Source organism: Uloborus diversus, chromosome 1 (assembly GCF_026930045.1).
Source record: "Uloborus diversus isolate 005 chromosome 1, Udiv.v.3.1, whole genome shotgun sequence".
NCBI lineage: Eukaryota > Metazoa > Arthropoda > Arachnida > Araneae > Uloboridae > Uloborus > Uloborus diversus.
The window spans coordinates 261,482,661-261,508,921 of record NC_072731.1 but is presented as its reverse complement, the minus strand read 5'-3'; the positions used below and the strand labels follow the sequence as shown (position 1 = coordinate 261,508,921).

The 26,261-nt window shown below is 36.8% G+C and overlaps 1 protein-coding gene across 1 annotated transcript in view; it reads left to right on the top strand.

The window, feature by feature from the left end:
* Positions 1-26,261, top strand: part of LOC129220425 (tyrosine-protein kinase transmembrane receptor Ror2-like) — a 90,284-nt gene that overhangs the window by 39,238 nt on the left and 24,785 nt on the right. The window contains exon 4 of the mRNA XM_054854850.1: positions 17,757-17,925. Coding sequence (XP_054710825.1) covers positions 17,757-17,925 — 169 coding nt within the window. The remainder of the gene's footprint in view (positions 1-17,756; positions 17,926-26,261) is intronic.

The following is a 26,261-nucleotide window of genomic DNA, read 5'->3' as shown; positions in this document are numbered from 1 at the left end:
CTGAGCCGAAGGCATGCATTGCGCAACATTCTAAACGTGACCCTGGAAACACTTCAATCAGTCTTGGAACATGCTGATACTTTTCTCGATTTCAACTTGTTACAGAAAACGAAGTATATAATATACTTCGTTATTATATTGAACATCTTTTGCGCCAGTCTCACGAAAATTAAAGACCGATTTGATTTTTACTGATGCTTTTTATGCGGTTTTCGGCCTCAGAACAATTAAAAAACAATTTTTCCCATCCGATGTGATATGACCTTTCCGTGTTGGATGGGCTTACTTAATTAACAGTGTCACACCAATACTCTCGTGCACACTGAGTAGTACGGAGTTTTAACGTATAGTTTACACCTCAGGTAATATTTTTTGATTTATTTGTCATTTGTAGTCGACCATTATTAAATATGATTCTTACAGCGCCATCTATTGCTAAAAATTCCAATTATTTATTTTTCTTCTGTCATCAAGTTCCCCCCTTCTTCGATAATATTCCGTTGAAGTTTGACGTCATTCTGACCAGTGGTTTTATTTTTATAGCGTTTTGAAAGTGGAACTTTCATTATAATCACCCTGTATTTCTTAGACAATCAGGAAGCAAGGTTGTTAGTTCAAAATGGTAATAAGTTTCGGTACAAAAAGAATTTTTTGAAAAATGAACTAGTCTCCGTTTTAGACAGCTGATTGGGCAAATTGGGGTGTACTCATATAAAAGTATGATTTTTCCATGCTTAATTCAAAAGTTTATCAAGACTTTTCACAGATGAAAGAAAGGGGAGATAAAATTAAAAAAATGGAATACAAGAGATGTGCTCACTATTGTTTAAAACTTTGCGGTGTCAGCTTTTCTAATCAAAAAAACTGAAGTGAACTCGAACTTGTTTTAACTGCAGCTGTACTCGCATGCATTTTTTTTTACTAGCGCGTTCTCTGTTCTCCCACTGCTTGCGGAGAGAATTCAAATCTGATAGTCTCAAAAACTCAAATGTCTTCCTGATGTATATTAATTGCATAAAAAGCTTTCGTAACAGATAACCCGACGACTTTGGCATTAGCACAAATCGCGCAAAGCTCCCCATGAAAGTTTTGAAACCCTCCCCGAAATTATTTTCTGGTTACGGCCCTGATTTTGTGTGAAAAGTAGTGCAATAAACACCAAATTGAGCTACAAATTAACCAGAAACGAGCTAATGTGTGCATCACATGACTTTCTTTTGCACCAATTTAATGTTATTTCTCCATTAATGCAATTTTAATGTGATTCAAGAGTTCTCTCTAAATATCACCAGCAGTGGCCAAATTAAAACCAGATTTAAAAAGAAAAAAAAATCGCCAAATTTGTCGCCAAATTGGCGACTAAACTTGGCGACCAAAAGAATGGCGATATATCGTCAAGTGCCCGCCAAGTTATAACACCACTTGAGTTTGCATCGAAATTAACAATGGTTTCCCCCCAAAAAGGGGCAAAAGACCCCTTTAGAATGCAACCAAAAGGGGAGGTGCAGAACTAGACCCCACTAGGAGTCAACGTACTAAATTTTAACTTTCTAGGACATACCGTTCTTGAGTTATGCGACATACATACACACATACGCACATACATACAGACGTCACGAGAAAACTCGTTGTAATTAACTCGGGAAACGTCAAAATAGATATTTCCGGGCGTCTATACGTTCTTAGGTACAAATGAACGAGTTGTCGGGTCGAAAAAAAAAACTCAACATTCATTCGGGGGTGAGCAAAATGGAAATTCAGACCGATTTTTGGATGAAAATTTTTTCGCGAATACAATACTTCCTTTTTTGTAAAAAGGAAGTAAAAATCACTGAAACATAAAAATAACAATCATTTACAAAATTTGTAACAACATGAAGTGCCGCAAAGTCAACTACCGTGGTTCAAAGTCTACCATCAGTCACTCCATCGAGACTGTTTCCCTCTATCATTCGGTAATGAGAATAGTTAAGAAACTCCTTGTGCCTCTTTCGTGTAAAGAGCGTTTCCCAAACTACGTGCCTCGGGAAGTCTTGGGGCCAACTATTCGGGAACTTATTCCATCTTGTTTTTGATGACCACGCCAGATGCCATTGATGCCTCACGGTAATGGGATGCGCCGCGGAGTTATTAGCGACAATGCGCTGCACTAATCTTCCTCGGCCTCCTCTTTCGGAGATAGGTGTTGGCCGAGTTTATTATTTCTCGGCTTCGGGTCGAATGATTCGATTCGGAGTGGAATCGGAGAATAACAGCGCTGTTGTAATTCTAACCGTAAGCGTTTACTGTTCACAAAGTGCTCAAACCGTTTTTTTTTTTTTTTTTTTTTTTTTTTTTTTTTTTTTTTTTTTTGTTCTGCAATTTTTTGCCTTTGATTTACTTCGTTTTACAAAAAAAGAATTATTGTATTCGCAAAAAAAAATTTCACTCAAAAATCGACCTTAATTTAAATTTTGCTCACCCCCGAATGAATGTTGAGTTCTTTTTTCGACTCGACCACACGTGGATACACCTAGGAACCTACAGACACCCGAAATATCCACTTTGACGATTCTCGAGTTAATTACAACGAGCTTTCTCGTGACGTCTGTATGTGCGGATGTTTGTCGCATAACTCAAGAACGGTATGTCGTAGAAAGTTGAAATTTGGTACGTAGACTCCTAGTGGGGTCTAGTTGTGCACCTCATCTTTTGGTTGCATTCGGGAGTTTCTAAAGGGGTCTTTTGCCTCTTTTTGGGGGAAATCATTGTTAATTTCGATGTAAACTCAAGTGGTGATTTTACCACTTGAAGCGCAATTTGGCGGACACTTGGCGATATATCGCCAGTATTTTGGTCGCCAAGTTTTGTCACCAATTTGGCGACAAATTTGGCGATTTGTTTTTTTTTTAATATGGTTTCAATTTGGCCACTGTTGGTGATATTTAGGAAGTAACGTATTGAATCCCATTAAAAATGCTAATAATGGGGAAATGACATTAAATTGGAGTAAAAGGAAGTCATGTGATGCACACATCAGATCGTTTCTGTTTGAGCTTAACAAAACGTTAAAAAAATATCGTTGATCATGTACTTGTGGTACCACATGTAATTCCTTCAAAAGTTGAAGTTTTAAAAAACGAATTTTTAATTAAAATGTATCAGCCAGAAATATTGCATGTTTTAGGGTATTCTTAAACCTAAACAAGTAATAAAATCTCCAAAGGTGTATTATTAAAAGTATGTTTACCATGAGAAAATTAAAAACTCACTTAGCGTCGTAGTCTGTTCATTATGGAGGATTTGGAGATACGACTTGAATGCTTTTAGCCTCAATAAAACCTATTCACTCGAAACAGTATTGGTAACTGTAACTGAACTAATTTTTCAGTTCATTAAAAAAGGCTTTTTTACAGCGAATCTCTGATTTTTTAAAAAATCTTTAGAGCAGCGATATTGCCAGTGATACCATGCCCAGTAACGGGTTTAGACCATGGGATATATGTGTCCCGACTAAAAATTGCTTATAAATTTTTTTATACGTTATTGAGGCATCAAAGTCTTAATATTGAAACGAAAAGTAATTTTTGTTTTAAAAATTACCCTGTAATTTTTTAAGCAAATATCATTGTGCCGAAAAACTAAAAAGTCTTTAATACAGTTCAATTTGGAATCCAAAGGAACACTGTTTATTATGCACTTTTATTTTGCGGCCCTTACATAACTATTACTAACTTTATTTGCACTGTGGCACAAAAAAGAATAAAAAGGGGTAGTATCACCATTCCTGAGCCTTCGCTCATTTGCTATGAGAGATAGATCTGAAGCTGAACACTTAAATTCTTGTTTGAAGTGAATGACTGCTTCTGTAAAACTAGTTCTTTTGCCGGCGGAGTATCAGCGCAGAAAAAACAACTACTCCTCGACAACGTGTTATTCACTGAAGTTTTAATAATTTGCTTTTCGTCTTAAAACTGTAGGTCATTTTAGGGGGAACGCCTTGATGTAATTAATTCTTTGGATTTCTCGAAAAGTCCTGGGGCAGTTTTTCGAATTTAATTATTGTAATGAATGAAATACAAACTTGAGGCTATTAAGGTTATTTTGTCGATCCAGCAACAATATCTTGGCCTTAGCTTTAAAAAAAACGGTCGAATAATAAAATTAAATTTGTTTTTTTTTCTGAGCAATCACGATTGCTTATTGTTCTCACTTGACTGTTTTTGGCGTCCTCTATCATTTTATTTTCCCGCCAGCACCCTCTGCAGCATCACCGTCGACCGAGTCCTCACGATGCTGCTCCTATAGCGAAAACCGTCTCCAGGCTCCAGGTTGCGTCCATATCCTACACTTACACGCATGCATACACAACTGCACACATACACACACACACGCACACATACAGACACCTACACATACACACAACTACCCAGACATTCATGCCTGCACACAGACACAAACACATATGCCTACACACACGCACACATACCCCGCCCCCACGCACACAAACACTCATACGCACAACTACCAACACTCATGCCTGCCCACAGACACAAACACACATGCCCACACACACACATACCCCGTACACACAAACACACATACCCCCCAGACACACACTACACAAACACACACGCCTACATACACACACACTCGTGATTGCGTAAAACATAATTTGAATTCCAGATGACAAAATTCAAATTAAATTTTTTTTTACACATTCATTTTATTAATTAATTCATTTTAGTTTGTCGCAACACATAGATTTTACTTTAAAAATGCCGTTTCAGGCTCATGACATCTTATTGCGCACGACTGTTACCTTCGATGAACCCGGTCTTGCGCAGTCAGGTCACTTTAGACGGTAACGGCAAACCTCAGTTATTGAATGGAATTCAACCGCAAACATACTTTAAAAAGCCAAACTAGTTGTTAAAAACTGCCACGACAACCAAGAACGCCCATTTGGGGGAAGTTCGGGCTCAAGCCCCCCCCCCGCCCCCCCCCCCCCCCCCCCCAGAAGTTAGAACTTCCAAACTTTTAGTACTTTATCTTTGCAAAAATGTAAAGCATTTCTTTTCCAGCCATTAATGAATAAGTTATCAAAGATGTGAAATTTTACTAACTCTAATCTTTACTGAACTTGGTTTCTATGGGGAAAATACCCTGCTAAAGCATCAGGAAAATATCTGAGCCCCCCTTTAAAATTTTGCATATGGGCTCCCATGACGAGAACAACCGAAAAAAATTATATTAATTTGAATTTTTGGCATCTTGAATTCAAATTATGTTTTTCGCTATCACGAGAGTGTGTGTATATGAACGCGCGTGTGTGTTTGTTTAGGCGCATATGTGTGTGTTTGTGTCGGCGCATGTGTGTGGGTGCGCGTGTGTGGGTGCTTGAATGCATGTGTGTGCGTGTTGTGTATGCAGCGCTGTGTGTGTACGCGTGTGTGTGTATGTAGGCATATGTGTTTGTGTCTGTGTGCAGGCATGAGTGTGTGTGTATAGGAGTGTGTGTTTGTGTCTGTGCGCAGGCATGAGTGTGTGTATGTGTGTGTAGGCGTGTGTGTGTTTGTGTCGGCGCATGTGTGTGGGTGCGTGTGTGTGTGCATGAATGCATGTGTGTGCGTGTTGTGTAGGCAGCGCTTTGTGTGTAGGCGTTCGCGTGTGTGTGTATGTAGGCATATGTGTTTGTGTCTGTGTGCAGGCATGAGTGTGTGTATGTGTGTGTAGGCGTGTGTGTGTGTGTTTGTGTCGGCGCATGTGTGTGAGTGCGTGTGTTTGTGCATGAATGCATGTGTGTGCGTGTTGTGTATGCAGCGCTTTGTGTGTAGGCGTTCGCGTGTGTGTGTATGTAGGCATATGTGTTTGTGTCTGTGTGCAGGCATGAGTGTGTGTGTGGGAGTGTGTGTTTGTGTCTGTGTAGGCGTGTGTGTGTAGGATATGGGCGCAACCTGGAGACTTTTCGTCATAGGAGCAGCATCGTGAGGAGCCGGTCGACGGTGGAGCTGGCAGAGGGTGCTGGTGGGAAAATAAAATGATAGCACGCCAAAACAGTCAAATGAGAACAATAAGCAATCGTGATTGCTCAAAAATAAATACCAGTGACAATTTCTTTTTCCGCAGATAAAAATGTCAGCTAGACCTAGCTAACTGTCTCTCGGTATAATTCCCAATTTTATTGAGTGAAATATTTCATGTAGTTATCTCTTCTTTCAACTATTTCCCTCTGTTCTATTTGGTTCGTCATGCGCTCTTCCCCATTCAGCGGCAGTAAATTGGAGATGTCAGAACCACGAACTCTCTCTGCGTCCATCGGCACTATCCCCGAAATACATAATTAAACCAGAAAGACGGGCAAATTAATTATCTTAATTCGGGCAGACTGCGATTTAGGGTTTCATCTGTCAGAATCGGCCCTCGCATTCATTTTCACAGCCACATCCTCCGAAAGCCCGGTGGATGGTGAATAATAGAAACAATAAAACCGTAAACAATGAGTCGAATAGTTAGTTGACTTTGAACTTCGGGAATATTAGACACTAGTGGTACCCGCACGGCTTTGCCCGTAGTAGAAAATTGAAAGGTCTTTTGGTTCGCCTGTATATATTTACAAAGAGTGTGTGGTGAATTTCTTGTCAATTGGCTTGCCCATGTTACGGTTCCACGTTATGATAACTTGGTCATTTATTCGTCCAGCTTATGATAATTTTGCTCGGTACAATTTTCTTAAAATTGGAACAGAAAAAGAACAAAATCGAATTTTCGAAAAATCGCTGCGAGGTGCACAACCCCATGCTACAAACTAACTTTGTGCCAAATTTCATGAAAATCGGCCGTACGATCTAGGCGCTATGCGCGTCACAGAGATCCAGACAGATAGAGATCCATCCAGATATCCAGACAGACTTTCAGCTTTATAATTAGTAAAGATGAACCGTATTTCGTTGTTTGTGATGAGTTGGTGCAGCTGGGTTCAAAGTCCTTGTTGAAAGTTGCAAATCTCCTGTACCAGCGGGGCTACCCATTAAATACTACCTGATATTTCAGTGTGCTCTAATAACTTTCATTACAAGCAATGACCTAGAAGAATAAAGAGCCTCAAACGCAAGCCAGTCATTTCGAAGTTTTCGGGGGGGGGGGGAATAGACAAAATATTTACAGTCAACTCTCAATAACTCGAAGTTTTAAGGAATCAGCTAAAATGTTCGAGTTATGGGAAATTTACAAGTCTCAAGAGTTTAAGGCCCGATGAAAACTTTGAGATAAAGGAATATTCGAGTTATCGAGATTCGACTGTAGATACAAATTATATTGAAAAACATCGAAATCCGAACCCACTCGTATGTATAAAAGCTAGGGGAGGGAACTCCCCCTTCCGTACCAGCCAAACAACGGGCTTTCCCAAGCAATCGCAAATTTGGGCGGGAGAGGCGTAGTTCGTACGGGATAATTTGTTAATGATTATTTCTGCCGTAAGCAGGTAAACCGCAATATATCCGCCCATGAGATGCAGAAATGTGCTTTCGAGATATTTGAAGAAACTGGTTTTGTTTTCAATGCTAACAATACTTAAATGTTGAAATTAGACACTTTTTTTTTTAGCTGAAACCAAATAAGCAAGCTTCTTTACTAATAATAAAGCTGAAAGTCTCTTTGTCTTTATATCTGGATTTCTGTGACGCGCATAGCGCCTTGACCGTTCGGCCGATTTTTATGAAATATGGCACAAAGTTTGTAGCATAGGGTGTGCACCTCGAAGCGATTTTTCGAAAATTCGATTTTGTTCTTTTTCTATTCAAATTTTAAGAACATTTTTCCCGAGCGAAATTATTATATGATGGACGAGTAAATTACGAAATTATCATGACGTCGAATGGGAGAGCGAATGAACATAGCCAGTTGGCGAGAAATTCGTCATCCGTTATTTGTAAATATACAGGCGAACCAAATGACCTTTTAATTTTCTACTACGGGCAAAGCCGTGCGGGTACCACTAGTATTCCATAACAAAGGAGCTGTGACAAAAACAGAGGAGACATTATCCTACCATTTGTGCTGATTGTCTCCGAATTTTCAATTTTGGCACTCATATCCCTTTGGTTCTCAATTGTCACCCACGCACGAAACCTCCCTTTCACTAAAAATGACACTCCCCGTAATATTCCCTAAGCTCCTGACTTTACAATGGGGCGATTTCCTTCAGTCAAAAGTACTACTTTTAGTCATTGAAATTGATAGAATGAGCAAACAAAATAACATGTACCCAGAAAATACTTTCATTTTCCCAACAGTTTTTTTTTTAAATTAATTTTTTAAGCTGTCCGATTTTTCAAACAAGGCGTGCTCTTTATGACGTCACAAAGTATGCACTTTGCCGCATTTTTCTACCACGTTTCCACGATATGATAATCAAGCAGCGAATTAAATGTTGCGCTCTACGCTTGCTACCAACCCTATCGTTGCCAATACACGTGAGTAAAGATGCGAATTAAATATTGTGCTCTTCTGAATAGCATTTCATCATTTGTGATGTCATCGGCAGAAGCTGTAAACAATGAAAGAGCTCCGATTTAAGTATTTTTTTAATATTAAACGAATTATTTTAAAAATGGTCAGATTCTATGTTTTTAAGCACGCTCTTTCAGAAAAAAATACTTTTAAAATTTTGGAAACGACCCCATTGCCTCCATTGGAAAATTCAGCTGCGACTGCGCAGACGAAAACTCATCACTAGAATTACATTATACATAATACTCCCCTACTGTATAAATTCTTTTATGACACTAAAAGAAATTTCGGAAATTTCACTAATGGCTGCCACATAAACTCGATTCACAGACGGAAGAAAAAAAAAGCCATCTAAAAGAAACGGATTCATGTTTCTTTCGGTAGGTAAAATAAGCACGTTTCCAAACGATGATAATCAAGAAGCGAATTAAATGTTGCGCTCTACGCTTGCTGTCAACCATATCGTTGCCAATACACGTGAGTAAAGATGCGAATTAAATATTGTGCTCTTCTGAATGGCAACACTGAAAGGCATTTCATCATTTGTGATGTCATCGGCAGAAGCCGTAAACAATGAAAGCGCTCCGATTTAAAGTTGTTTTTTTAATATTAAACTTAAACAAATTATTTAAAGAATGGTCAGATTCTATGCTTTTAAGCATGCTCTTTCAGAAAAAAAAAAAAAAATACTTTTAAAATTTTGGAAATGACCCTATTGCCTCCATTTGAAAATTCAGCTGCAACTGCGCAGACGAAAACTCATCACTAGAATTACATTTTATATAATACTCCCCGACTGTATAAATTCTTTTATGACACTAAAAGAAATTTCGGAAATTTCACTAATGGCTGCCGCATAAACTCGATTCACAGACGGAAAAAAAAGCCATCTAAAAGAAACGGTTTCATGTTTCTTTCGGTAGGTAAAATAAGCACGTTGCGACGGTAAAATATGCAACCGGAGTCGCAAATATAACTTCGCGAGATCACAAAAAACAGGCACGTCGACTCATATTTAATGCAGGCGCTGGGGGTATTGCGAATAGGCGAATCTTAAAATGGATAATGGGTAGGATACGTTATCCTATCATATTCGTATGCTTCACGTGAGGCATATAAGCTTTCGTTCCTGTTATTCTACGCTTGGCCTACGCCTGGAGCGTCAAAGCTTAGGATTTGTGGAGCTTAATTTTTTTGAAGCTCCCTGGGCAGCTCAAGGTTATATTTATGATTAAAGGATGATTTTTAATTTTTTTTAAAGTGCATAAAAATAAAATTTCCAAGTTCTTCCGTTAATTTGATTCTCAAGTATGAGTATGTCAAATCGTACATTTTTATATTGGCACACTAAGGTAACTAAGATAGTTACTGGCAGGCCCGTGTCCAGATTTTCATAAAGGGAGGGGTTTTAATCTTACCTGGGGGGGGGGGGATTCAATCCCTCACAACCTTTATTAGTTTGTTTTACTACAAATTATCGATTCCAGTATGGCGTTTATGCATCTGTAAGTACTGCTGTACCCACCCCTCCCCCTTCCTCTTCCCCTAGAAGAATAATTCTGGCTGCTCAAGTGACCAAAGTATTCCTTCATTTTACAGGTTCACTTTTATCAAACCTTGTTTGTTTCTTTTTAATTAAATCTCTTAACTATGCGGTTTATTGCAACAAGTATTAAAAACTCTCCACGAATTCTTTTTATGGAAGAGAATGCATATCAGATTTTATGTTCTGAAATAGTGCTTAGAACGAGCGTATTGCAGATGCAAATTACATTACTAAACACAATCACTAATACATCTTCATAGCTGCAACACATGCCAAATTCATCATTACCTCCTTACAATAAGCAATACTAATGCTTTGTATTGGTAGATAATTCAACGGTTCTACCATCGTAGTTTTTCCAAAATGTTATTTCAATCGGCAAAGCTTTAACAGTTGTAAATTACATAACATTTGAATGTTATGCAAAGTTATAAAAGAAGAAAGAAATGCAAGCGTTTAGGTCCAACTGAGTTGAATTAGAGGGAAAAAATACAGAATTACTGAGTTAAAATTACAGAAAAACTTCAAAAAGAAAGGGGGAGGGGGAGTTCAACGCAGGCTTTCACATTAAAGTTAATTTAAGTCGATCATTTTCTTCATTTGACATACTTTTTCTTTTTCAATGGGAGGGGTTTAACCCCTAAAACCCTCCCCTTGGACACGGCTCTGGTTACTGGGATAGAACAAAACTGCGCTTTTGATTTTGAGACTAAAAAATTTTCATCTTCGTTGTTTTATTTACATTTTGTTACATTTTTAAATGTATAAGTAATAAAATTTTCTATCACTACTTCCGCATGTTTTACGGTGACACGGGGGCGTGCACAGAAATTTTGGGGCCCGTCACAAATGACTTTCCCGGGCCCCCTCCATATTTTTTACCCCTATATTTCATGCTAATTTTTAAAATATTGGGCCCCCTTCAGGCTCGGGCCCGGGCCAACGGGTGTTCCTGTACACGCCCCTGCGGTGACACATATATAAATTTGTACTTTCCCATTCTTCCATACGGAGCTTAGAAACTTATTAAGAACTAGTGGTATTCGCACGGCTTTACCCGTAGTAGAAAAGTTAAAAGGTCTTTTGGTTCGCCTGTATATTTACAAATAATGTATGGTGAATTTTCTCGCCAATTGGCTTGTACCCATGTTACGGTTCTACGTTATGATAATTTCGTAATTTACTCGTCAATCTTATGATATTTTTGTTCTTAAAATTGGAATAGAAAGAGAACCACATCGAATTTTCGAAAAATCGCTTCGAGGTGCACACCGCCATGCTACAAACTAATAGGGAAGTTGCAACCTATTAAATGTTCATATTTTGGCTATTGGATATTGTTAATTGACCCTCAAAACTAAAAATTTTGAAAAAAAAAATAGAACCGACTTCAAAATTGCTCTAAAAAGTGAAAAATAATTTTATTCTTTAAACACCATCGATAATGCTTTTAAACATAATTTTTGAAGTTGGCGCAAAAACAAAACGTAAAATCCAGTGTAACCATGCTTCGTTCATATTTTTTTCAGAAAAGCATCCAAAATTACGAACGAAACATTTATATCGCTATTCAAATATACTGTCATCAATGCATAATGTATGTGATAGTGAAGAAAATGGTCCCGGTTAAATTTACAGTTGTATTTGAGTTATGGCTGTGAATGATTTTATCTATCGTTTTTGCGCCAACTTCAAAAATTATGTTTAAAAGCATTATCGATGGTGTTTAAAGAATAAAATTATTTTTCACTTTTTAGAGCAATTTTGAAGTCGGTTCTATTTTTTTTTTCAAAATTTTTTTATTTCATTCTTTTTAGTGTAAATGTAGGTATTTCAGAAATAATAAGAACTTACCATCATGAAACTTCACTTTTTTTTCTTAAAAATACTCCATACTAAAAAAAACTATTGACACGCGTTAAACTTTAAGCGATTGGCACTAAAAACTTATCTTTGTTCCTCTCTGGAAATCATGCGTAGTTAATTTAATTATAACCATTTAAGTATTACGTTTTTCCTAACTAATTTACATTCCACAGCATCTAAGTTGCTCATGATGCAATCCTGTATTTTCTTACTTAGCCCCGATCATCTGTTATCGGCATAGATGATAACGATAAAAATACTACAGAATAGTTGAGTCAAACCTAATGGTAGCATTGTGAAGGCTAAGCAGATCCTAATCACTGCATCACCTCGCTTCCAGGTTAGGTTTACCCCTACTATGGAGCAATAGCACTGAAGAAAGGAAGATTTTGATAATTCACATAGGGTTACTATAAATCAGCAGGGTTACTAAAATAAAATTATTTACGCCAAAAATGAGACGACAGCGCCAGATTCCCCATTATCGAAATATCGCTTGAAGAAATTTGATGCTTGCTTCAGAGAAGCCTTCATTCAAAATTATCATTACAATTACTATTAATGTTACTGTTATATGGCACCAAACTTTTATAACAATGAGTTTCCTATTGTCGCGTAGATGAAGATAAGGAAGACAATGTGAAAGCCAAATGAAGCGAATACTCTTTAGTCTCAACTCGAGATCTTTATTCAGAACCACGAATGAACGTTACATCTCCTTATATACAACTTGAGAAAGTGCTGGAACTTTCCAGACTTGGAAAGATACAAAAATTAATAGAAGATTCGAGAAAATACGGGAAACAGTAGAAACGAAATTTTAGTAAAATTCACGTTGTCCTAGTCGGGATTTGAACCCAGGTCGCTCGTGTGGGAGACGAGAATTCTACCACTGAACCACCGTTATCCACGGATGAAACGTGCGAACTTCGCTACAAAATCATTTAATAGGGAAATTGCATAAAATTTACTGTTTTTTGCCCATAACTTTTTTTCTAATGAACAAATATGGTCAAACAAAGTAATGGGACCTAAGTTGAGCCATCCCCTATCCATTAAAAAAAGAATCATCAAAATCGCTTCACTAGGTGAGACGCTATGAGTGGACAAACAAAAAAAAAACATACATACGGTATGAATTGATAACCGCCTCCTTTTTGAAGTCGGTTAAAAAAATTCACCATCGCCGAATTTTAATACACAGAGCTCCAGACATCCTACAGACATCCATGCATCCTCCGGACATTCAGACAGAGAGACTTTCAGCTGTATTATTAGTAAAGATAACTGATGATATTTGTAAAAAGTTTTAGAAATAAGCTAAGTAAATAACAAAACATTTTACTAATTTATTCATATACTAGTGGCATGCCCGTAGTAGAAAATTAAAAGGTCTTTTGGTTCGCCTGTATATTTACAAATAATGCATGATGAATTTCTCCCCAATTTGCTTGCCCATGTTAAGGTTCCACGTTATGATAACTTGGTAATTTACTTGTTCACGTTGTGATAATTTGCTCGGTAAAATGTTCTTAAAATTGGAATAGAAAAAGGACAAAATCGATTTTTCGAAATATCGCTTCGAGGTGCACACCCCCATGCTACAAACTAACTCTGTGTCAAATTTTATGAAAATCGGCCGAACGGTCTAGGCGCTATGCGCGTCACAGCGATCCTGACAGACAGAGATCCAGACTGAGAGACTCTCAGTTTTGTTATGAGTAAAGATTATAGTACGTATGAAAATTATAAAAAAAATTACTTTCAACTTGAGTCATGAACATTTTATTTCAGTACAATGTTTTTTGAAAAAAAATCTGTAATAGTTAATTGGTTGCTCCAAAATCTTTTAGGAACACTTTTCCAAGTTTTTTTTCTCCCTTCTCGTCTGCCGTGTTTTACATTCAATAATTTTCAATTTATTACCTTCTGAAATGTGTATATTTGTTATTTAATTTAGTTTTTGACTGCGCTGTTTATTTATTTATTTTTATTTTTTTATTTATTTATTTATTTATTTGTAATGGCAACGACAAAAGAAATTAGATAGAATAGAGGAAATGTTTTGTCAAGCCCGCGTTGAAGGCAAAAAATATTGTTTTATATTTTCACGTCAACGGTTGTTTTTATTTAACTTATTTCTAATTTATTCAAAAAGTTTTTAACAAAAATATTTACGAAAGCTGATAAATATTATTCGATTATTCGGGGAAATTACTCGATTAAGCGGGGATTTTTAAAATTGCGTCTGTTGGGAAATAGTCGGTTCCGGAAGGTTTTATTCGTATAAGCGGGGTATTCGTTTATCCGTTACCCGATTAAGCGGAGCTGACAGTACTTAGTTTTTTTTTTTTTTTCCTTTTCTTTAAGATAAAAAAAAGTAATCTTTCACTATTTATAAGCTCTTCGATGTAATATTCAAAGATGGGATATGCTTTGCTTCCGGTTCTTCTTGTTCATCGTCATTGGCGGTCGAAAAGTCCGGTGAAATTTCTATTTTCGTAGATTAACTTTCAACAACGTGGATTATCTTTACTAATAATAAAGCTGAAAGTCTATCTCTGGATCTTTGGATTTCTTCATGTCTGTGTCTAATGGAGATCTTGATCTCTGTATGTCTGTTACGCGCATAGCGCCTAGACCAGAGAAATTCGGCACGGTATTAGTTCGTAGCATAGGGGGTGAGCACCTCGAAGCGATTTTTAGAAAATTTGATTTTGTTCTTTTTCTATTCCAATTTTAAGAACATTTTCCCGAGCAAATTATGATACCGTGGACGAGTAAATTACCAAATTGTCATAACGTGAAACCGTAACATGGACGAGCAAATGAACACAGCAAACTGGCGATAAATACACCATTCATTATTTGTAAATATACAGGCGAACGAAATGACCTTTTCATTTTTCAACTATGGGCAAAGCCGTGCGGGTACCGCTAGTCTTTAATAAAGCACAAATGAAACATATTGCTTATTTTAGGACATTTCTTTTCCTTTTTTTTTTTTTTTTTTGCAGACCAGGGAAAACGTAAAATGCGAGAAACTTGTTAACAACAAACTTACAATCCGAGTTAAAATAACAGTATTAGTATACGCGGAAAACTGGAACTTGATGAACACCTGAAATGCGGGAGAAACATTAGATCGGGGTTTCGCCGTAATGAACAGTCCACACTTTCATATTTGATAGAAATAATGTCAGTCCACATTTTAAGTTTAGAATTTAAGTTGGAAACATCCCTTCAAACAAAAGTAACAATAAGCATTTAACAATTTGGATCAAAACTGCAACAAGGTGTGGAAAAATCTGACGGAAAAAAAGTGCTAATTAAAAGCTTTAAAGCTGATATCTTATAGTCGGCCTTTTGTCACCTGCCTCATCTGGGCGGTCATTCCAAGCTCGTCAGCTTGCGAGATCGAGATTCTCGCTCACGTGATCGGTTGTGACGTATAAATGTCGCAAAGTAGCATTCTAATCTACTGGAACCTAGCAGCAAGATGAGTTCGAGTAGATTAGAATGCTACTTTGCGACATTTCTACGTCACAACCGATCACGTGAGCGAGAATCTCGATTTCGCAAGTTGACGAGCTGGAATGACCGCCCTGCTAATTCTTTCAGTTGTATGCAAAATACATGTAAGAAAAAAATTGTCAGCATTAAGTTCGAAGCATGACGTTCTAGTTTCAGTGCCTAAAAAAATGCAGTTATGATAGAACCTAGTAGCCAACTAGGATCTAGTAATACAGGAAAGGTATTCGAGTATTAGACGTTAAGAAGTATTCCCGTGAAAAAGAATGTAGATAACAAAGAAAAACAAAAAGATTCCTCTCCCCCCCCCCTTTACATACACACAAATATGAATAATACGTTTCATATTACTTCGGAGAAGTTCTCTTTGTGAATCCCTGCATTCAGATATTTGTATTTCTGTTTCTGGAAATAAACTCGGAATATTTTTTAATGTATAAATCCAGTTTTGTGTCCCGGACGAAGTTGGTTTTTGAAACCTCCAAAAACATGTATACACGTTTTGTTGCCGACTTTAGCTGAGCTGTTTTTTCCCCCCGAAGTGTTGTGTTGCTTTTATTTCAAGTTAGAGCAAATGAGGTGCGTCGTTTCTTAACTGATTTGACCAGCATGACTAAATGGGGCTAAGCTTAGCCAGCCTTGCTAAATTGATGATCTGCGGTTGAGTTTTAAGTTTAGGGTTTGCTTACAGTTTTCGTTCTACAATGGATGAGAGTTGAAATAATTTTAAAACTCAAATATAAGTTATATGCAAGTAAAAATTAACATATGTTTGTGTGTGTGTGTGCGCGCGCAGTGATGTTCCCATCAATTTTTTTGAGGGGGTATACTCCTAGTAATCCACTACGCAAATATGTGTATGCGATCATATACATAATATTTCATAATATGAAAATTTTTGAAGCTTGAAGGTATATCTGAAGTATATCTCGCTGTATTATCTAAAAAATGTTTGAGACTATACTGCGTATATTGAGTATACCCTATGAGAATACCATTGTGTGTATGTTCCTTTCTCAAATCTACAGTTTACGTCGGATTTCTTCCAAATTTGACACAGAGGTCGCTGTTAGTTGAATATTTGATACTTGACTCTTACCGTCATTACGTATTTTAAAATAGTATCAACTAACTTCTTAAGCAAATATTAGTGAAATGTTTGATGCATTAAACCAAAAATGACGTTTATGTAGCCAAATGTGTTTCAAATGCGTTATGTAGCCAAACGTTTATAGCACTGTCAAAACTGGTTTAGTGTCTGTAAAACGAAGATCATTGTTCTTGAAATGGATGCCTTCATTGCCAAATCGATTAACTCCACTTCAAAAAAAAAAAACATCATTTCTGCTTTAATAGTGCTTAATCAACGCTTAGAATGTGAATTCATATTAAATTCAATACATTTCTGATACTTCGATGGCAGAAAATGTAACACGAGGACCCATTTACTCCTATGGGCAACACTATCTTCTTCATCACTTTTCTTGACTTTTTATTTTGTGGAGTTAAGGAGTCTAAAGGGCCTTTAACCTTCAAAATTTTCGACTTTCCGGAAATATATGTTATGCATATTTTAATTCTGAACAATTTGATACCTTATTTATTACCATATGCAAAAAACTTTTCAAGTTATCGTACAAATGCGTAACCTTTCCCCGTAGAGATTTATGTTAACAGCAGCTGTTTAAGCCTCTTTTTCTCAGGTGCCGGTTTCTTCGGTTTTCTCGTTTTGCGCGCATGATATCTCAAAAAGTTTCTTATATATTTCCATAAAACTTTTCATGCATGTTTGTCTTGTATATTTTTATGATCTGAACCTAAATTTTAACTAAAAATTAAAATTAATATTTTTAAAAAAAAAATTTTTTTTGGCCAAAATTTTGAAAATTTTTGATATTTACTTATAAAATTTCAAAAAAAATAAATAAATAAATAAATAAATAATTTTAAAATAAATAAATAAATTTAGGTTTCGGTCATAAATATAAACCAGATAAACATACATTAAAAGTTTTACGGAAATATATAAGAAACTTTCTGAGATATCATGCGCGCAAAACGAAAAAAAACCGAAGAAAATGGCACCTGAGAAAAAGAGGCTTAAACAGCTGCTGTTAACATAAATCTCTACGGGGAAAGGTTACGCATTTTTACGATAACTTGAAAGGTTTTTTTTGTATGGCAATAAATAAGGTATCAAATTGTTCAGAATTAAAATATGCATAACATATATTTTTTTCTGGATCTAAATCATATATAATCTAAATCATATTAGCACTATAAATCATCATGGCTAAATCTTCTGAACTCTGTTTTCCAGCTGGACGAATATGCCCTGGACACCCCCGTCTACACGCACTCTGAGTTATCTGTGAATGCGACGCGCACGATGAGCTTCACTTGCAAAGCGACCAATTCCCTCCTGAGCCTCAACTCCTCTGCCGTCACAGACATCAAGCACTTCCAGCTGTATGTCTTACCGAAAGAAGGTGAGGATTTTGTTAGCCTTGTTGAAATACAAGGTCATCAAAACTGTGATGACTTTTATCTTTCTTTTAAACATTTTTTTTTACTTCCTTTTACAAACGAGCTGATGTGTGCATCACATGACTTCCTTTTACCCCAATTTAATGTCATTTTCTCGTTATTGGCAGTTTTAATGTGACTCAATAGATTACTCTATAAATATCACCAACAGTGGCCAAATTGAAACCTGATTTAAAAAAAAAAATCGCCAAATTTGTCGCTAACTTGGCGACAAAACTTGACGACCAAAAGACTGGCGGCATATCGCCTAGTGTCCGCCAAATTATAACACCACTTGAGTTTACATCGAATTTAACAATGATTTCCCCCTAAAAAGGGGCAAAAGACCCCCTTTGGAGCATCCGAATGCAACCAAAAAGGGAGGTGCACAACTAGACCTCACTAAGAGTCTACGTACCAAATTTCAACTTTCTAGGACATGCCGTTCTTGAGTTATGCGAGATACATACACAAATACGCACATACATACGTACATACAGACGTCACGAGAAAACTGGTTATAAGTAACTCGAGGATGATCAAAATGGATATTTCGGGGGTCTATACGTTTCTAGGCATATATCCACGTGTGGTCGAGTCGTAAAAAAAACCCAACATTCATTGGGGGGTGAGCAAAATAGAAATTAAGGCCAATTTTTGAGTGAAAATTCTTTCGCGAATACAATACTTCCTTTTTTGTAACAGGAAGTAAAAAGGAAGTATTGTATTCGCGAAAAAATTTCCACTCCAAAATCGGCCTTAATTTCCATTTTTCTCACCCCCGAATGAATGTTGAGTTTTTTTTTTTTTTTTTCGACCCGACCACACGTGGATATATGCCTAGGAACGTACAGATACACGAAATATCCATTTTGACGACCCCCGAGTTAATTACAACGAATTTTCTCGTGACGTCTGTACGTCTGTATGTGCGTATGTGTGTATGTATCTCGCATAACTCAAAAACGGTATGTCCTAGAAAGTTGAAACTTGGTACGTAGACTCCTATTGGGGTCTAGTTGTGCACCTCCCCTTTTGGTTGCATTTGGGTGTTTCTAAAGGTGTCTTTTGCCCCTTTTTGGGGGGAAAACATTGTTAATTTCGATGTAAACTCAAGTGGTGTTATAATTTGTCGGACACTTGGCGATATATCGCCAGTCTTTTGGTCGCCAAGTTTTGTCGCCAACTTGGTGACAAATTTGGCGAGGTTTTTTTTTTTCTAATTTTAAATTTGGTTTCAATTTGGCCACTGTTGGTGATATTTAGAGAGTAAACAATTGAATCACATTAAAACTGCCAATAATGAGGAAATGACATTAAATTGGCGTAAAAGGAAGTCATGTGATGCACACATCAGCTCATTTTGTCCCAATTATGTGTTTAAATTACGGAGAGTTCCATTTTTCTCTTCCATTTAGTCTATTGTCCTTTGTGCAGTGGTGTACCTATAGGGTCTAGTGCCCCTGGCGAACTTTAATGATAGCGCTCCCCCCTCCCCCCTCCCTCACCAGTTCATAAAAAATCAATAAGATCAACAACATTAGCAATTCTATATAAAACATTAATAGTACTCGTTTCTTGAACTAAAGACACAGTACATATATATATGTACATTTTTTTTTTCAAAGGGGCAACAATTTTGAAATTGTTCTTTAGAAACACCAGAAGACTTTGCGTACAATAAACATAATTTGCACACTTATGAAAAGAAAGAAAAAGGAACTTTGGAAGAAAATGAAAGAACTTTACAAGGGGCTCTTTCAAGTTTTCGGGTGTCGGCAAAATTATCATCACTTGGTTTGTTTTGATTTAGTTCAAGATAACTTTTTGGGCTATTTTCTGCGTGAGACTTTTATTTTTTATGCGGTCCCTATTCACCGCATAATTTTTTTTTTTTTTTAACTGTGTTGCGAAAACAACTGTTTAAAGCTACTAATGAAGTTTCGAACAATTTTTTTAATGCAGTCCCTACCCACCGCATAAAAACAGGTTTGGGTGTACTTTTTTTTTTCATTCTTTTTTGAAAGTCAGTCGTTCAAGAAACGAAAGGTAGCAAAACGTTTTCATGAGTAAAGTTTTTTGTAAAATTTAAAAGTAAGTTGTGCACCTGAAATTCCTTCAATTAGAAGCTCCCTCAAAACCATAATTTTCACAACCAATTCATTTTTAACCCGAAACATAAAGGAAGGGGGTTATAAGTTTGACGTGTCTGTGTATCTGTCTGTGTCATTCTAGCACCTAAACAGATGGATCGATTTTGAATTTAAAAAAAATTATTCGAGAAGATTGTTGATAGAGAGTGTTCTTAGCAAGGTTGCATCTTTGGATGACATTCATTAACGAAGATATTAATTAAAAACCTCTAAAAGGTTTTTAGCGATTTTGCACTGAAAACATTTTTTTAAATTTTAAAATTTAGTATCAAAATAAAGAGAATTTTTTTCCGCTTCTGATAGAATGTGTTTGGAACTTCCATGCTTCATAGAATTCGAATTATAATGTTTTTTTAGGCAGATTTTAAAAATGGCTAAGCCTTTATTCACGGATTGATAACCGAATTCGCAACTCCAGCGCTCGAATACGCTACCTTGCGGTGATTTATAAAACTGCCGGGAAAACTAAAACATTGCCACGTTGCGTTCCACGTATGTCTGCTGACGTAAACACAGGCAGTTTGTTCTGAGTATTTATTAACGCAATCGATGTGTCTTAGTTTGCTTTCAGCTACGGAAATTAATTCGTCCCTTAGTAGTATTCTCGAGCTTCTCAAAATAATGTTAATTTTCATTATTTCCTTCTAAAATATGATTTGATTGAGAAATGGTGAAAGCGAAAATTCTGGATTAACAAACTTGGATAACGTTATACAAGGTAAAAAATTTTATTGTTTTGTATGAATTTGTAAGAATATGGGGTTTTTTTTTTAATCTTAAATTAATTAAACTAACCATATTTTACAGCAGCATTTAGTTGGAATGGACAGTATGCAAAATATTTTCTTGAATATATTATCGTAGAACAAAATGAAAAATGTTTAACCGAGAAAGAATTTACTTTATTCCTTTTATTCTCAGCTCATGAAAGGTTTCGCCGAATTTGTTTAGGGTTATAGTTTTAGTATTGTGCGAGCAAAGTAGCCGTGGCGAGATTTCGCGTTTTTAGTTAAACCATTTTTAATTTTTATCATGAGTGGAATAAAATGGTAGTAAGATTACAGAATTCGATAAGTAAAAAGAAATAATGGTCAATCAACTGAAAAGAAAACTATCACCATATGTCCGTGAGAATTTTGTTGATGATTTGCATAACATGACATAATTAAATCGTAACTCAGAAATTAGAAAAATCGAAACAGAAAAATTTTAAATTAACCGATTCGGGAATTCGAGAGAAATAACTCAGCAACAAATGCAAAACAATAAGCTCTAGCCAAAGCAAGGCAAAAAGGATCATCTTCTTTCGATAATAATTTGTAATGTCATATTGAATTTTCTAGCATTAATTGTTATTTTTGTCAGGCCACAATTATTATTTAGTTTTATCAAGAATTGATAAATATCGAATGCAACATCGTGGAAATAGCTGCTTAGAACTACGAACTACGTAGTTTGCATTAATCTTTGACGTTTAGTAATGCTTCTTGAATTCTCATTTCTTTCTACGTGGGCCAGAATATCCACAAGACTTTGAAAATTAATTTAAAAAGAATAAAGCGAAAAAATCATACATCCGAACAAAAATCACAACACTTTTAGCATTTTCTTCGTTACCACATGCGTTTGTTTTAGTTTTTTCGTCCGCCATTAGACAGTGACTGCAGTGCCCCCTATAGTTCGTTGGAGTTGCGAATTCATCGTTGGCCGAAATTAAAAGCAATGATTTAAAATTTTTATCTGTTGCCAGTTTCTATTTAATAGCAAATAAAATACTTGACATTGATTTTGAATAATGTAAGGCTTTTAAAATTATTTTCAATTTTCCCTCTTGATTCTACAGTTGCGACTCAGTCGAGATTTTTAAAAATTTTAATTTTATCGTAGCTTGTTGGAACTTCATAACAGAAAAAAATGAAAAGAGCTTATTTGATTGATTCTTAAGGGTTCCCCACTGTTTAGGAATTCGAATTTCTCTTGCGAAAATTTCTGATGACGACTTACGGCCTTTATTTAACACTAATGATTCGACTCTGAACAGCGATCTATTCTGTTCTATGAATTGAATATCTATTCTATTCTATGAATTTATATCTTGCAGTGGTTGCGTACACAACAGCTTTCAAATTGTGATATAGCTAAACGTTTAGTTAAATAACTAAGTACTAGACCGAACAATAGCTGGATTCACAAATCTTTTGTGTCACATATTCGTATGCCTTTTGATGTGCGGTATGTATGATGGCCTTTTTTAATCATCAACTGATTCAGTTTACAAAGTAAAAAACGTATTTGACCGAGAATCTTTCCCTGAGGTCGAACGTTTTAGACTCTATGAATTATACTTCAAATTAAGTTTATTTCCATTTTTTAAAACAAGAACACAAAACATGTTTTTTACTTTTTAAAATGTATTTGCGACAAATCTAGATGAGAAACTGAATGTTGCGTTCTAGTCATGCACCAAAAGCTGATAAATTCTTCTGCCCCTCCCCCCCCCCCCCTCCGGGTTTTTTTTTTTTTTTTTTTTTTTTTTTTTGAGCAATCACAATTGCTTATTGTTCTCATTTCACCGTTTTTGAGGTCCGTGCCGTTTTCGGCTTGGACCAGATGCCTCTGCAGCACCACCGTCCACCATCCTCTGTAGGCGGCGCGGCTGCGCCGGTCCTGAGCTATCCACTTCTCCTGGTCGGAGGCGTCCATGTCCTACACACACGCATGCTCATACACATACACGACTTCCCACACACACCTACGTGTATACACACAGGTATACGTACACACAAGCCGACACACACACACATAACTATGCACACGTAACCGCCCACCAGGAGCGGCAGACTTGGGGGGGGGGGGGGGGACAGGAGCCGTTTCTAGAAACAATAACTCCAATGAGTAGGGTCCTGTCTCAGTTCATGATTGCGAAAAACATAATTTGAATTCAAAATTTCATAATTCAAATTATTATTATTATTATTTTTTTTTTTTGAGCAATCATGATTGCTTATTGCTTTTATTTGACTGTTTTGAGGTCCTATCATTTTATTTTCCCGCCAGCACCCTCTGCAGAATCACCGTCGACCGGCCGCCTCACGATGCTGCTTCTCTAGCGAGAACTGTCTCCAGGTTGCGTCAATATCCTACACTTACACGCACGTACACACACAAACACATACACACACAAACACATACACACACAAACACATACACACACGCATACATACAGACACCTACACATACACACACAACTACCCACACACTCATGCCTACACACAGACACAAACACACATGCGTACACACGCATTCACATACCCCCCTACACACATAAACACACATGCCTACATACACACACATACTCGTGATTGCGAAAAACATAATTTGAATTCAAGAGGTCAAAATTCAAATTAATTTTTCTTTATTTATTTTATTTATTTATTTATTTATTTTTTGAGCAATCACGATTGCTAATTGTTTTCATTTGACCGTCTTTGATGTCCGTGCCTTTTTCAGCTTGGACCAGGGGCCTCTTGGCGCGTCTCCTCTGGTCCTGACCACTGCCCCCTGGAATCCAGTGGCGTGCATGTACCACACACATGCACGCTCATACACATTCACACATACACGCGCGTGCCTTTACACACATACACACTACACATATACACACTGACACATATACACGCTGACGCACACACACCCGCCTTTACACACATACACTCACGCCTACGTGCATACACGCAGGTCTACGCACGCACGCCTACACACACACACGCCTGCACACCACACACACACCATATCAACACACACCATAACACAGGCACACAACTAAACACGCGTAACCGCCCAGAAGGAGAGGCAGGTTTGGGGGACAGAAGCCGTTTCTAGAAATAATAACTCCAATGAGTAGGGTCCTGCTACAACTCGTGATTGCGAAAAAATAATTTGAACTCAAAATTTCAGAATTCAAATTATTATTTTTTTTTTTCGTATCTAAAGATGTGATACTTATTAAAATTTGAATGATAGTAGGGGGTTATCCAAAACTGTATTCATTATTGCTTATGAAATAGATGAGTCTCTTACAGTTAGTATCCATTTCTATGATATTGGAAATCTGATATCAGTATTACTTAGTACGAATATACCCCTTCCCTCTTTTTTTTTCTCTTCATTCAGCTCACAATGTTGTTTGTTTTTAATTATTTTTATCCTTTAGTAAAAAAGATCAAAAGGAAAATGCATAATTGGAGGCTTTGATTAAAAAGAAAAATCCGACCTTATTGTTCCTATATCTACTTCATCAACTGGCAAAATTTTCAAATCCAGCGGAACGGAAAGATTCCATTTCGTGGTCACCCCCCCCTCCCCCCAGATGGATGCCCGTAAATTGAAACTTTTCGACCCAAATTACTTTTCCTTCAGAAATGGATCCAAATTCTATCTCTTAGATAGTTCAGTTTGATTACAACTGCGTGATCTTCTAGAAAATATTACCCGGCTTCATTCTCGATATTGAAAAAGATTTTCAGAGTCTGAAATTTTTACTTATCGTTCCATTTCCCGTGCCCGTCTTTCGAATATTTCTTTTGATATTATTTCAAATGTAAATTGGTAGAGTGTTTCTGAAATGCATCTTCCAGAATATCATTAACTTATACCAAAAAGAAATGTATCGCGATAAAACCCTCTTTTTAGCCTGCTCTTCGAAAACTACTGATTGTAAGCCATTTTGATTGCTCCGAATAGCTATCTGCATAAATATGCTGCAGCCAATTAATAGGCTGCTTTTTTTGAACGTAGGTAATGGTTTTCTCTTCAAAAAGATCATATTTGAAATTTAATATCCCTTTTTAGGAAAATGACGTAAAAATGTTTCAATCGATATTTTTATTTTATTTATTATTTTTTTGAGCAATCACGATTGCTTATTGTTCTTATTTGACTGTTTTTGATGTTACGCTGATTTTATTTTCCCGCCAGCACCCTCTGCAGCATCACCGTCGACCGGATCCTCACGATGCTGCTCCTCTTGCGAAAACAGTGTCCAGGTTGCATCCATTTCCTACACACACACGCATACATACACGCACCTACACACACACATACACACACTCATGCCTGCACACAGACACAAACACACATGCCTACATACACACGAACGCCTACACACACACACACACACACACACACGAACGCCTACACGCACACGCGCCTACACAACACTCACACACATGCATGCATACACTCACACACACGCACCCACACACATGCGCCTACACAAACACACACGCTCGTGATTGCGAAAAACATAATTTGAATTTAAGATGCCAAAAATTCAAATTAATACAATTTTTTAATCATTTATTTGTACTGTAAAACCTATCAATGTCAATCGGTTCTGGTCCTTACTTTAAGGCAACTACAAAAAAAGCATTAAATTTACATAAGCCGAGATTTTCGCGAAAATGAAGATATCGGCGCTTTTGTGAACTGGAAATTTCGCTAAAGCACAGAACCGAAAGTTTTGCCATTGCAACGGCCTCGTCAAAATTTAAGCATCGCGAAAAGAAGTGCTTTTATAGTATTTTAAAGTGCAACCACAGAATGGGGATTGTCATGAAACGTTTGAAAAATGATCTGAATTCTATTTTAGTAGTCACTATTTGGTAACTCTTTTTGAATCTGATGATCCCTTTTTCTATTATTTTATGACCCTTAACTGCGTCTAGACCTTAATAGTTCTATTTATTTTGATAGTGACTATTTGGCAGTCACGTGTGGTCCGCCCTAGCAAACCAAGCAGTGCTTGGGCACTCCTAAAGATGAATTAAAAAAAAAATAATAATTTGTTAATTTTATGCTCATTGAAGACACGGAGTATGAATTTTCTATTCCTTAAAATGAGTAAAACTAGCGAATAGCTCGACCGAGTTCCCCCTTGCTCATTTCTCCCATCCGGCAAACAGCAAACCACGGCAGTTCAATAAGCCCAATCAATCCAAGCAAAAACGGAATTGAAGGGTTGTGGCCATGACAACCCACATTACCCTATCCAGTGTGAGAAGACTGGCGAAGAAGCGCGTTCTACAGCGTCAATCGCGCAAATGCAAGCAGGCTTGGTTTGCTTGGGCAAACTTTTGGTCACTTTT